The 14,033-nt window shown below is 48.1% G+C and overlaps 1 protein-coding gene across 1 annotated transcript; it reads right to left on the bottom strand.

The window, feature by feature from the left end:
- Nucleotides 1-1,394: 1,394 nt before the first annotated feature.
- Nucleotides 1,395-11,953, bottom strand: IL2RB (interleukin 2 receptor subunit beta). Its single transcript, XM_075705520.1, has 9 exons — nucleotides 11,872-11,953; nucleotides 11,411-11,537; nucleotides 10,417-10,522; nucleotides 9,137-9,245; nucleotides 7,993-8,141; nucleotides 7,401-7,572; nucleotides 5,484-5,580; nucleotides 3,603-3,687; nucleotides 1,395-2,222 (listed from the first exon to the last, which is right to left on the bottom strand). The coding sequence occupies exons 1-9, from the start codon at nucleotides 11,951-11,953 to the stop codon at nucleotides 1,395-1,397; spliced, it is 1,755 nt and encodes a 584-aa protein (XP_075561635.1).
- Nucleotides 11,954-14,033: the final 2,080 nt, after the last annotated feature.

Below are 14,033 nucleotides of genomic sequence, written 5' to 3'. Positions count from 1 at the left end.
TCCTACTCCTCTGATTCTCTCCCCCATCCCATTGGGGTAGGGGGAGTGAGTGAGCAGCTGCGTGGTGCTTAGTTGCTGGCTGGAGCTAAACCACGACACTTCCTTATCTGGGAAGCTGTGGGGTCTTCTTCACCTGCTGTCTCATGGAGACAACTGAGCAGTCCATGTCTTGATGCAGGTGGTGAAGCAGCTGATGAGAGGAGAGATATAGCTCCTCCAGCCTCTCAACTGCAGGCAGGCTGAACTGATTTGAGCATCTGTTTTGAGGTGAAATCCAAGCCAGTGGGTGACCCCATAGCTGGGACTTACAATGACAGTCAGGCTGCACAATGCAAAATCAGGTAACAGTGTGGGACTGGGTCAAAGGGGAAGCTTGACGCTTGTACAGAGAGAAGTAGGGAAGAATTAGTTCCAGGTGATACTCACAGGGGTGACAGAAGTACCAACAAGTTTGATATCTTTGACCTTTTTGATATAAAAACTCTTAGAAGAAAGATCTTTAGCACAGGGGTGGTATTTTCCCACTGAATAGTCCAGAAATATGGCAAGAGAGAGAGACAGACAGACAGTACAGATGTGGAATGCAGGGATGGATATAACCAGAACAGCTTGTCTTCCTTTGCCTTGCCACTTCTCTTCTGTGGTGTGCTGCTTTTTCTCAACCCAGATCAGCAAATGCAGAGGAAAAAGAAAAAGAAAAAAATTAATCTCTGCTATCCCCATCCTTTGTGAGTGGATTGAGGTTTTCTTTTCAGCAAAGGTGCTGATTCGTGGGTTAGTTTTCTGGGCTCATTCACCACATCTTTGCTGTTAATTAGGCAATGGTTTCCCTTGAGCAATGGAAGGAATGGGCAGCATCGTTGCGATGTTTTCCACTAATACAGGATGTGGGATGAACTATTCTGCAATCAGCTTATCGTAGTCAAATAACTGTATTTTGCCAGCAGGGCAGAGAGGCTTTCGATTTCATGAAAAATATTGCAGCAAGAATGGGAAACTGTGTGTTCTTTTTACTGCCATCATCAGACCTGGGGGAAAGAAGGGGAGGGAGGGGATTTCCCCAGTATTTTTAACTCAATAATGGGGTTTTCTTTTACACTGCACTGCTTAGACAGCTGACACAGTTGTGGCTCTGAGCTGACTTAGGAGACTTGAGTCTCTTCAGCTGGACTGAATGGCTACCCACAGCCATTCATGAATTTAAACCTTGTCCATCCTGTCCCTTTTCTGGTTTTGCAGCCCTCTAGAGTAACTGTGTTCTCCAGCCTCATTAAAGAACTGTCCCAATGGGTTTGATGCTGAAGTCACGTTCATGTCCTGAACAGAAAAACTGTCCACCTAGTCTTCCCTGCAGAGAAGGCCTTTCCCACCTGTGGGTTTCCTCCAGGCAGATCCTAGAAAGAGCAATGGCTGTACTGGCTTTGGAGGTCCCTCAGGGAAAGGTAGGCACCAGTGTTTGGGACCTGGCTAGAGAAAGCTGTTCTGCATGGATCCTCATCCTGGGTTTGCCTTAGAGCTGGAGGCAGAGAGAAAGAAGAGGCAGCATGTGCTGCTGGTGTACAGGGGTCAGTTGGAGGGCCTGCCTTCCCACTTCCCTCTGTTACATTGATAGTATCTCTGTCATGCAGATCCGGTGGGTCAGGAATGTCAGTGTCTAGCTGGCACAGGGCCTCAGCAGGTTGTAAAGCTGCTTTGTCCATCACCTTCTCATCCTGTTTCAGAACTGGTGTTGGTGAGATGCCTTCACTTGACTGGAGAGCCCCAGAAATAGCCATGGCCTGCTGGGCTTCACCTTCTGTCTCTTCCACAAAGGAGTTGTTTTGGAAGCCCCGGGTCACCTTGATACAGTGAAGGAAGTTGTGGGACAACACGGGCATGTCCTCTGCCAGCGTGCAGAGGTCTGGACATGGGAGAGCATGGCAAGACTCGCCATCCTTGCTGCCACTGTCCTCCTGGGTGAAAGGCTCATAGGTGAAGTAGATCTGACAGGGCTCGATCTCGAAGGAGCTGGGAAGGTGGAAGAAGAAGTAGCCTTGGTTGGTGAAGCAGCTGGATAAGGAGTGCCCACTGGTTTCTAAGGGAGGATCAGGAGTCAGGGTTCCCTTGGAAAGTAGAAACTGGGATTCCTGGTCATTCTTCTGCATCACCTCAAGCATGGAGATCTCTGGGGTTGTGCTGTTCACACAGTAGGAAGATGTGGAGAATGGGGAGGAGAGCCATTTCTGATGGGGAAGAAACACAGGAGACAGACTGTTACACCCAAAGTATAACACTCAGTGAGGAACCAAAGGTTTCTTTTCCTGAGTGCCCACAAGCAATCGAGTGACCTTTTCTCTGTCCAAGCAAGAGTTGCTGGAGGTGGTGGGGAGGGAAATTCACATTCATGATGTCTCATCTGCAGGATTTTTGGAGAGAGTATATCTTTCTGTCACTTCGAAATCAAGAGCAGATCTTGCAAGCCTACGTTTTGAGATTTCTGGAGGGGGGGAATGGAGGATGGAGGATTAAAGTGAAAGGAATGAAAAAAATTACAAGACTATAAGATGAAGTGAAGGTGGAAACATGAAAAGCAGTACTGAGATGCATCTCATGCAATCTATTCCTAGGTGCTGAACCAGTTTCTGATACATCTACATGGCCCTATGCGGATTTCTTGTCTAAAGTGCTCTTCCAGGCCCCTGTGCCTAGATTTCCACACTCACCATGAGTGACATCCTGCAGTGCAACATTATACTTAAAAATATACTGGTTTTGATAACATCCAACTTCATTGCCTTTATGGCCAGTAAAGCAATTTTTTCTAGTTCTTTCTGCACTGAGAAAGAGTCTTCAGTGCCTGCTGCGCACCCCCACCCCCTACTCTGCACTCTTCCTCTGTAGTTTAAGCTTTCTAAGGCTTTTTGCACTTAGGCTTTCCAAAGCTTTGCTGTCCTCTGGACCCTCTGCAGTTTGTTTCCACTCTTCTTAAAGCAAGATGCCCCTTGGGATCACCTCCCACATCTTACATCTGACATTCCCTTTAATACTGCACAGAATGGTAACTGTCTCCTTGCAGCTGCCCATACTCAGAAAGAGGTTAGGGGAAGGAAGAAAGTGGGTGTGGAGAAAGAAGAGAAAGAGACAAGAAGAATGCAGAAATCAGCTAAGTGCCATCCAGGGTGATGGCAATTCACATTAGGAGCCGAGGAAAGGCTCACAGCCAGGAGGAGGGGATCACAGCAGGAAATCTGGGCAACAGTGGGTCAGCCTAGGGCAGGCAGGGAGGGACCAAAGCGGGATGCAAGGGGATCTGAGAGGCCAATCTCCCTCCTGCATGTCCCATGTTTTCTCTCAGGCTCCCCGTTAGGGCAGCAGTGTGCTGAGGTTTGCGTGGTTTGCCGTTTCTCGGTTCTGTAATTAGAGATGCCTTAGCTGAGTGTCGGGTTTTAGAAGGTCAGAAAATAAAACTCAAGGGGAGAACCCAGCAGCTGGTGCTACAGGCACGTGTCATGTGCACACATGTAGATCTGACAACTGGGTGTCTGTCCCAGGCATGTGCAGCTGGACCCTCCTTTCCCTCATTTCTCCCTCATAACCACTTGGCTCCATCCCCAGTCCCATACCTGAATGTCCCCTCCGTGAACTGAAACAAGTGGGGGAAAGAACTTCTCAGGATCTGGGATGTGAATCTTCAGGATCTTCTTAAACCTTAAGAAAAGAAAATAAGGAGGAATGAGGAAGGGCCTAATCCTGACCAATCTGGCACTGTGGTGGGGGTAGGAGATAGCATTGCAGCTCATGGGTACCACCCTGCTGCGGGGGAGAGGTAAAGTAAGAACAAGCCTGAGGGCTCGCCTTGCTCTTGAGTGGCCTGAAACACAGTATCTGAGGGATGCGATATGGAGATGAGGCAGTCAAACCTGGCATTGAAAAATATACTCCCCTCAGTCTTTTCCCTGAGGAAGCACAACCAACAAACAGTTCACTGGTTTCTTTGGTTTCTTTCACTGGTGGCCTTGGCTGGTCCTCTCTGCCTGCCTCCCTCCCCTCCTGCCCTGATGACAAGCTAGGAAGGTCTCCCTTGTTTCCAAGGTCCAGCTGCTGTGAGTTGCCCCCTCTTTACTTTGCTGTCACCACAATGACTCAGAGGACCACATGGCCTGAACGGGACCGTTGCTGGAAAAGCTGTGCCACAGCTGTCCATCCTGTTAGCAGAACACTGCATGGTATAGCTAGGACACACTGGCTGTGCAAGCAATCTGAGCACACCTTGTGTCCACCCAGTGGCCTCTACTTTACTGGAACCGATGTGTTGTCATCCTGAGGCAGCATGAAGTGGTCTAATCTGCTCCTCAGTCCCTCAGAGATGTCAACTGATCCTGTCAGGTCTTTGCTGAAGCTTTGCTGTGGGATGCTCTGAGGAAAGACCTTCCCGACCTCTGGAGGCAATCAGTGTGCTCTCTGAAGCATCAGAATTTGCTAGTCCTTGCATATAAACTACCTTACAACACTGCAGATGCTATTTTTATTCATGCATGTCTAATCCTTCCTAGGATCTTACCTCAGCATTATGCTCTATCCAATTCCCCCAAACTAATTATACTCTGTGGAGAAAGGAGGCCTTTTTTTCTCTCTCTGTGCCATATAGCTAACATTTCCTCACTTTTGTGTTATGCCTCAAGGTAAAACACAGTGACCAGTGACTTTCTCAGTATCCATCTTCCTTCAATATTCTTCTTCTTCTTTCCTTACAGAGAAGACATCCCAGCCTCTGCTGCCTCATCTCTGAGAATATTTCTCCCTGCTCCCTGCCATGAGCATCAACACCCTGTTTCTCTGTCCCTGTCCTGAGATGAGAATATGCGAGGCCATTTCTAACCTCATCATGTTGACAGGTCACTCTCCATATTATTGCATGGGGTAACCTTGTGAGAAACTTTCAGTCCTGAATAAAAGCAGTGTCTGGGTAGAAATGCTGGCAAAGAGTTCTTTAAAGCACCATGTAGATGTTTACCAGCATGTGATGAAACACTTCAGGACTGCACAGACCAGGGAGAGGAAGAATTGTACTCCTTACTCAGGAGTTTTGCCTACAGGCCAAATGTCACTGCATCCTGTCTGAGCTGTTGCTGGAGTATTTAAATAAGTGACAAGGTAGTGGTACCTAGGCTTTCTTGGTCCTCTGTACTGAGGGAGCGCTCCACCCACTGACCTGCTTTTTAAGAGGCAATTTTGGTGCATCCCTGCCAGGGAACAGCACTCTAACCCACGGGCAACAGAAGTGCTGAGGCAGCTGTTTTTAATTCAGCCAGGGTACTGCACTAGGTCACAGGACTGGTGATATATCTCCCCAAACAAATGTCAGCCTCAAAAGGTCGGGCTATAAACTGTATTTTTAAGTCACTCTCTATCCTGAGCAATGTCAATTGAAAAATAACTGTGGTTTTGAGAAGACACACAAGACACAGGAGAGGAACAGACAGGAAAACTTGATTCCCATTTACCATTTCAGGGTCCATGTGTTAATAAGGAAGGCAGTCACAATGATCAGGAAGACACAAGTGCTCACTATAAGAGCTGGCAAGACTGGCCGGGATGTTTCTGCAAAATGAGAGAGAAGGAGGGAGTTGCTGTGAAAATTTAGCCAGGATTCTGGAGGTAGGAGCTGCATCCGTTCCATGGCTGTTCAAGCTGATCAAAGTGGGCCTTTATTATAATTTTATATAATATATAATATTATATAAAATTATTATATGCAGTCAGATAGGTGAGTTCTGCTGTGTTGTGTAGGACACCTTTGAGCCAAGATGAGTTTCAGATGAGTCTGCTTGGCACAGCGTAATAGATAATATGTGCTGAACAGCTTGAACTCGCTGTTCATAACAGCACCACAGCTGGGGGTTGCCGCAGATGAGGTGCCACAGTCTAGTGGTTGAAGTGTCCATCAACCTGTCTGTTTTGTTGCAAAGGAAAGCAGATTTTCCTAAAATCAGTGTAAGTGGGGTTGGGCACTTGAAACACCATTATCAGTCAGTGGGAGAGATGGAGTAGTCCTGGGGTTCATGGGTCTTTGAGAAGGCAGGAACACCAAGGATGGAGAAGGTTAGAGGTCAAGGGGCTGGCTTCTTTCTCTAGAGAGGTGTAGGAAAGCTTTAGGAGGCTAGGAAGGTTACAGCTTTCCATCACATGATGATTTTGGTACTTGGATTGTAGGGTTAGGAGAAAGAGAATGAGTTCCCACATTGCCAATGCTGCCAGCACTCTGCAGGCTTGTCTGGCATTATCTCAAACTTTTCTTAATCTGTCTCTTTCACACACATCTCCCCAGTGCGCTTTTGCTTGGTCTTGCTATTCTGGTGCCTGTCTCCTCTGCCTGCCACCTTCATCTGCCTCCATCCCTAGCACCCCTTGGTCTGGGCCCGCAGAGCTCCTCTGGAGTACTTGTGAGTGAGCAGAGAAAAATAAAACAAGGGGGAGACATTTTTAGGACGTTCTTTCTTTGCCTGTCCTTGAGATGCTACTCAGATCACTTTGTCTCCTCTGCCTCTGGTACCCTGGTTATCTTTGGGTCTTGGTTGCTGTGACAACTGGTTGGGGCTGTATCCTATTCATTGACATTACACACTGTCAAAAGTTGTCGCCACAGCAACACAGTGCCCTTTCTAAACATAGCTCCTCTGTTTATACCAGCACCAGGCACAACAGGGAGGGGCTGAGCAGGGGCAGAGAGGGGGCGACATGAGAGGGAATAACCTCTATCTGCTTATTTTTCAGAAAAGAAATTACAGAGACCATAGCCAATGACTCAGGGAAGACACTTGCTCAGGGCACTATCTTTCAAGGCTGGAGGTGTCCTCCATGCTGCGGTTCATGGTAATGACTGATGCAAGTCTCAGCAGACCTTTTTGGAAGGGACTTACAGGCATGTAAGTCTCTTTCATTCTCTGGGAGACTGCTTCCCAGGCTCAGGTCTCCTTTCTGAATGCTCTGTTTCACTGCGTTTCACTGATCAATGGCTCCAATGAACTGGGCCATTTTAGAAAGCTGGATTTATGTTCCTAGGTCACAGGAGCACCTGGGAAGATGCCAGACCTGGCCACTGCTTCTGCAGGTCAGACGTCTGGCCTTACTGCTCTGGGGAAGCAGTCCCTGATTTACATCTTGTGGATTTTGCCTGGCTTCTGGAAGTCAGAGGGGCTCTTCTGAGGTAAGGTGGTCTTTGCCTTTAAGCCCTCTTGAGCCAGCCTGACCTAACAGGTCAGGAGGGACAGATTGTTTCTGACCTTTCTATTGCTCTTTGATTAAAACAATCCTCCCTATCCATCTTCCTCCAGCTTTTCAGCCTGCTTGACCCTTCTGCTTTGTTTTCCATGAATCCCTTTTTTCCCCTCCAAGCCAGACTGCCTGACTCTGATCCTTACGGTCAGCATGTGTCCTCCACAGTATCGTCTCGCTCCAGTTGCTCCACACGCCTTTGCAGATACCTGAGGCACTCGGCCTTGCACGGACAGCTGCCTCGTATTTCAAGTCGGGGGAGAGGCTCTCAAACACCACCCACATCTGGTCCTGCTCAATGATGAAGTTCCTGGCCTCCTGGGAGTAGGGCAAAATTACAGCATCATCAACACCCTGGCTTACAGCCTCATGTACCCATCTCTTCCAACGCCCTCAGAGAGGACCTGTCTCAGATCCCTACACGTTGTGCACTGCTTGTTCACCCTGGAGGACAAGTCTTCTTCATTTTGCTTTTTTCATCCCTTTCAGGTCTGTCCTGGAGCTATCTGGATTTCTTTGTGACAGCACTAAGTAAAATAGGATTCCCATCTGCCTCTATGTCATCACCAAACACTGGCAGCAGATGACACAGATAAGAGGATGGGAGGTGTCATCTGCTCTCCAGCTTCACCAAAACTGGTTTCATCCTGAGGGGAGGCCCAGGAGCAAGTCATGGGTGACATAAAGAAGACCAGGATTTGTATGGTGACAGGTCCCATTGTCCCACTCCATACTCACCTCCCAGGACTGACTCGTGGTTCGGTACTGCACTTGGTATTCCCGGTACCCATGCAAATAGTGAGAGGAAATATTCAGGCTCCACGTTAAGTTGTAGGTGTTTTCAGTTTTGCTAACCAGCTGAAGATTTCCTGGTGGCCTCAGCTTTACTGGAAAGAGAGAAGGAGCAGGGCTGATACCTGCGCATCGTCTGTCCATAACAGGGCTCCACCGCAAACCCCATTGCAGCAGGGTTGGTGTCTTGGCTGTGCTCGAGACTCCAGCCAGCCATGGCCATGTGAGATGGTTAGTGAGTTCCCCCACTCTGTTCCTCCTTCTTCCCCAGTGTCACTGAAGGCAAAAGGCCTGTTGTCTCTGGACTACGCTAGAGGCAGCTCCTCCTGTGAGCCTGTGAGAGTGGCCCCCGCAGTCAGTGCAATCAATCCCACATGGCCATGCATTCTATCTTGTGGGGATGATCCACAAGGCAATTGTAAAGGCAGGAATGGAGCATGTTGGGGTGACAGCTGCTACCCAGGTGCTCTATCAGAGAGCTACAGCCACAGAGGATGGAGTTACACAGACTGTCTGGGTTGATCCTTCCCAACCCCTGACTCCAGCCATGCCTTCCTATGCCTCACCTTGCAGCAGCTCTATTGGACCTCTCCTTGAGCCAGGTACACTCACACAACCAGCCAAAAAATGACCAAAACAGATGTTTTTCTGCTGGATTAGTGAGTTGAATCCTTTCAGCAAAGACTGATGCATGCCAAAGCTGGCTTAAAGGAGGGTGGAAGCACATATCTGGTAAGAGGGGCAGGGGAAGAGCAGCAAGACTTTCCCTCCTCCTTGCAGCATGCATTTTTCAGGAGGTCAGCTGAGCTGTCATTGCCTGTTTGAAGCCAGAACTCCTAGTGCAAAGCACACTCATTCAACAGTGTCCCAGATACAGGACAGGACAGCAAGTGGCTGGCATGACATTGCACGTTAGAGGTGCAAGTGGCAGGAGTCAATGTGGTTCATCTGTGCTAGTTGTAGTAGGGGACAAGGAAAAGAGACAAGTCTACAGTCAGCTACAAGTGTGGCATAGGGGCGGATGGGGAAGAGAAGTTAGCTGTCATTTTGTAGGGAAGCTTCAGAGACTGCAAGACAGATGAGTACTCACTATTTGCAAGTGGATTGAAATCTTCTATTCGTGCAGGCGTATACATATTGTCTCCAATTTGGCAATGGACGGTCATGGTAAGGCGGTCTGCAGCGGTGAAGCATTGAGTCTGCAAAGAAAATTTACCATTAGTGACACTGAAGCCTCATCAATAAGCATTCATATTTCTAAGCATTGCCTATATATAAGAGGTTTAGGAATACTTGACAATAAATATGATATTTGTGGCTGAAAAGCATAAGCCTCAGTGGTCAGTGAGGAACCGAAGATTTATACTTGATGTAGTGGGATTTTTTTTGTTCATTGGTGAGAAGGGCAAAAAATATTGTGATATGCTAGTATGCTAGGATTGCTGTATGTGCTGACTAAGCAGGAAAAAAGTTACTTTCCAAGACTGACATTTATTGAGAAAAAGTATTTTTACTAAAACATTTTGTGTTCATTGGTAAGATTGAGACAACATTAGTATTAAATATTACTCTTGAAATGCAATGATACTAAAGGGCCACATACATCATACATACTAAATAAGCAATAGGGAAATTAGTTTGATTAGAAAGAAAAGATTTTGGAGCTGTTTACCAACCCTGCAATTTGTCTTTGCACATGCTGTGCAAATGTAAGAAATCTTGGCTGTTGTTAGAACTGGTTGTGACTTTATCAATAAGGAAAATTGGCTCATATTTGGGTGGGGTTTTTTTCTGAAAACACAAGGACTACAGTAATTTTGGATATGCATGAAGGAAGTACATAATGAGTCTAAAAAAGACTGAATTAAATGAAGAATAATAGCTAGAGGATATTTATCACTATTAGCTCCAGTGATGTGTTGCTGTTGCATCTTGCATTTGACACATCTAACCAGACTTCATAGTAGTTAATGATCTGGGAAATGGTACTGATCTCTTCAAGGAAAATGAGGTCAAGAGGTGACCTCAGAGCTGGTGGAGATGCTCGTCCCTCCTCAGAGGAAGGGATTAGGACCAAACCCAGGTAACTGAGACATGGGACACCACATGTGATCTGTCTGTCCTGCACCTCTTCTACATGTGTCAGGACAGCATGGCTCAGTTCACAATTAAACCTATCCTCCCAGCAGGGGAATCCACAAGGGTGATGCATTATCAATGACACACAACTTCAAGCCCACCCCCAGAACTGGAGTCAGGGATTAGGTTTGGGCTTTTTATATTACTCCGGGGTGTCACACTGTTTATAGAAGCACCTACAAATTCCTTCCACCTTGTCATTAGCCAGGACATCCCAGATGAATTACTCACATTATTGTTTTTGCTGAAGATTTTGATGCATCTCCTCAGTCCTGTCATGTGTTCTGCCTTGGGTAATTCACAGTGCTCCTCGAATTTTTCAGGTAAGGAAAATGGCCTGGGTTTTAAGCAGGAGAACTCCAGTGATCAAGCAGCAGCACAGTTCCAAATCCAGTCAAAATTCCAGCCCCAGTCTTTCTGATTCACACCCATGGAGCAACATAAATGTTTTGGCTTTCTAGGTCCACATACCAAGCCCCAGAATGTATTTGCCCATCTCACCCAATTGGAGGTGTCTCTATGACAGTCATGAGCAACCCACCCACTGCCAGTATCACACTGAGCCTTTCCTTATGACAGGCACCCAGGAAAGCCCTGGGGTAGGCTGGTGAGTTGGTAAGTCTCCTGGCTGAAGATGTCATACTTGGAGACCACAGAGACTCAGCCAGCCCCCACTGCGGTACTGGGCACACACCTACCCATCTGCTGGGAGACATGTGGGAGAGGAAAACATCATGAACTCAGGGAGATGAAAGGTACAGGGGAGATAAGGGGAACAATATTTTCCTTCATTTACTGTTACTCTGGGTGCAACATCCCAGCTCATCCTGGCAATGGGCAAATGGCCCCTGTATAACTTTAATTCCACCTCATCCACACCCATCTCTATACATCCTCCTTTTCCATTGAAAATGCCTTTCAGTCCAGAGAGCAGCTACCAAGGAAGAGGGATTTTTTGGAAAATGAGGCACAGACAGAACTATGGAGCTGGAAGATGGGCTGTGCTAGGCAGTGTGGGACCGTCAGATGACAAACACTGAGCAGTGGCCAGCATCTCAGCCCTCACATGAATTTAAAGACAGAGTTAAAGACAAAGCCCCTCAGCTCTGTGACTCCACTACATGTGGCCTGGGGAGGGGGAGCCTATATTTTTGTCAAGTGGTAACCTTTCCAGGACACTTTTCATTCAAAGCTTTGGCTTTCCTCAGCCTCTCCAGTTACCCACCTGTCACAAAAAGCTAACTTTGATAGAATCTGCAGCTGGCATGGTGCTTCAGCCAGGTCGCTGCCTGGGTTCCAGTCACAGAAGAGAGCCGCCCGTGAGTCATACCAACAAGTTAGGCTGGAGGCACCTGCCAGCAGAGGAGACAGACAGCAACGTGGCTGAATTAGCAATGATGTTTGGCGTTAACCATCACCCCGTACAATTCTGCCCCATCCCAACCTACAGACTGACTCCTCTGCCGGATAACTAACTGTCTCCAAGTAAGAAAGGCAGAGCCACTCACTTGTCTATGTCCTTGGAGGTTGATGTGCTCATAAGAGACCTTTAACTATTGCAACCTCCTCTGGCTGTATGTTACAACACAAGCATTGCACAGCAACATACCATGGCACACACACTCCTACGGCTGACCCCCCTCCCTGCTCACCCAGCTGGCACGGGTGAAGGGAATCATTTCTTACCTTGTGCCGAGTCTGATGCCAGTGAGAGAGCCATGAGGCTGAACAGCCAGAGGTGACACAGAAGCAGCAAAGAGGGCTTCATCTGTACTGGTGACACACTGAAAGAGAGAAGACGCCCCCCCCCCCCCCAACATAGCTCAGCAATGCAAATTAGGAAGATGTCATCTCACAGGAGGTAACCACTGTCCTGGGGCAGGGCTCAAAGCCAGTGCCAATATTCCAGGCTCAGAAACTCATACCCCTTCCACACCGGAGTCTGTGCTTTTTCCTCAGCACCTCATTGTTTTCCTGCCTTGGGTTGTTCGCTCAGCACTGAAACGGTTCGCAGTGCAGCACAGATAGGTTGTTTGCAGGAGTAATGACTTCTGGAAATGTGTGTGTAAGTGCGCAGCGGTCCGTGTGTGTTGTTTCATGCTCCTTGCTGACTCAGGTAGAGAGTACTGCCTTGGTTGCGCGCGGCTTGTGCTTTGAAGAGCTTCTTTTTTTGGTAAGCCCTAGGGCTGAACTAACTAGGTGCTTGCTGAGTAAGAGGGGTCTCTGGCTGCAACTGACAAAAGTTAGTTGCAGAGCTTATGGCTTAGGAGGTAGATTTTGAATGGCTTGTTTGGGACAGGGGGGAAATCAGGGAGAAGAAGGATTTTACTAGGTTCTGGAAAGTCAAGGCTTTACCATATCACAAAATATTATGCAATCACGCACAAACCATGCACCATCCTCACCAAGTAGACCCTGCACTGCCTTGGAAGGAGCCGTGCTTTTAAGTGTAGCAGAAAATTTGGGCTTTGTAATTAAGAAACTCTGCAGCACCCCTCATCCACCTGTGGCACCCTCCCTGGAGGAGTTTCCCTAACTCCTTGTCCTACAAAGCCTGTACTACCATGCTCCATATTAGACAGACTGGGCTTACGGGCTTCTCATCCAAGCCTCTCCCTCTCCCCATCCACCTGGACACCCACTCAAGGTCTGCTTCTGCCCACAGGAGAAGGGACGACCCTCACCTCTCAGCAAGCCTGGAGCCCAGGCAGAGCTGAACAAAACAAGACAGAGTCCTGCTGGACCTCATTGGGACTACCAGGGGAGTCGGAAGAGAGGATTTATAAAGGGTTGGCATGAGGCATAATATTGATTCCTGTTGTGATAAAAGATTAGGTTCAGAGAAAGAAAAAAATGACGACAACGCATAAACAGACAAAGGGAAGAAAAAGAGAGAGAAAGAAAGCAGGCGGTGTGGTTGTGAGATATGGGGTATGATTTGAGAGGACTGTGGAGAGACAGAGATAAATACATGCTCAGCCCTCCCCAACGGCGAGATTCAGTTTGTCAGACCGAAACTCCTTCCAAGACGCTTTTCAGATCAGCCACCCCCATGTGGGAGAGAGCTGGCCAGCATCACCCCCTTTACCTTCCAGTGCCAGGCACCCGGCGGTCCAGAAGAAGGGAGTCCCTGGGGACCGGGTCACGGGGTTGGATGTAAGCAGGTGCTGGATGTCAAACGGTGAGGGGAACAGGGAGGGGGGTAATGGAGAGGGATGGAGAGGGATATCCTAGTTCAGTGCATGTCCAGCCATCAGCCAGCGCTGCTGGAGTGAGAGGTGCCTCCCAGCCTGGCAGTTCTGCTGCAGAGCCGTTCCTCTCGTATGCGCGTGGTCTCTCTCAGTCTTCTCCCTCTCACCTTTGCACAGGAAGCTGTCGCTTGCTTGCCTTGTCAGACTGAGACGAGGCCCTGAAGTATCGAAAAGGCTAGCGAGGCCGAGAATAAAAAGCCCCAAACCACGTCCTACTTCCTGCTGGTAAAGTAATAGGTGCAGAAACAAGGGTGGAGGGATCAGGTGTTAGCTTGCAGTGCTCAGATACACTGGGACCAGTTTGTAACTATTGCTGGGAAGCAAAAGAGAGAGAGATAAGGACCTGTCCTCTTGGGACAGCAGCAAGAGACCCATAGCTCCCTCTTTCAGACACCCAGACAGACCACTTGTATCGTTCTCAGGGTCTGCACGTGTGTACAGATCACTTTGAAACCAGGGGTAGGAGTCAATCTGCAATAGAAATATCATGGACCACTTTGTGAAAAATAACCCGAGTCGTTGATCTAAGCAACACCAGAACGAAATCAGCCTCCCTACCAGTGCCCCAGTTTCAGAGGATCCATCCTGGGTCAGAGC

Source organism: Pelecanus crispus, chromosome 1, assembly GCF_030463565.1.
Source record: "Pelecanus crispus isolate bPelCri1 chromosome 1, bPelCri1.pri, whole genome shotgun sequence".
Lineage (NCBI taxonomy): Eukaryota > Metazoa > Chordata > Aves > Pelecaniformes > Pelecanidae > Pelecanus > Pelecanus crispus.
The sequence above is the reverse complement of the archived record's forward strand: the minus strand, read 5'-3'. Positions and strand labels throughout refer to the sequence as shown.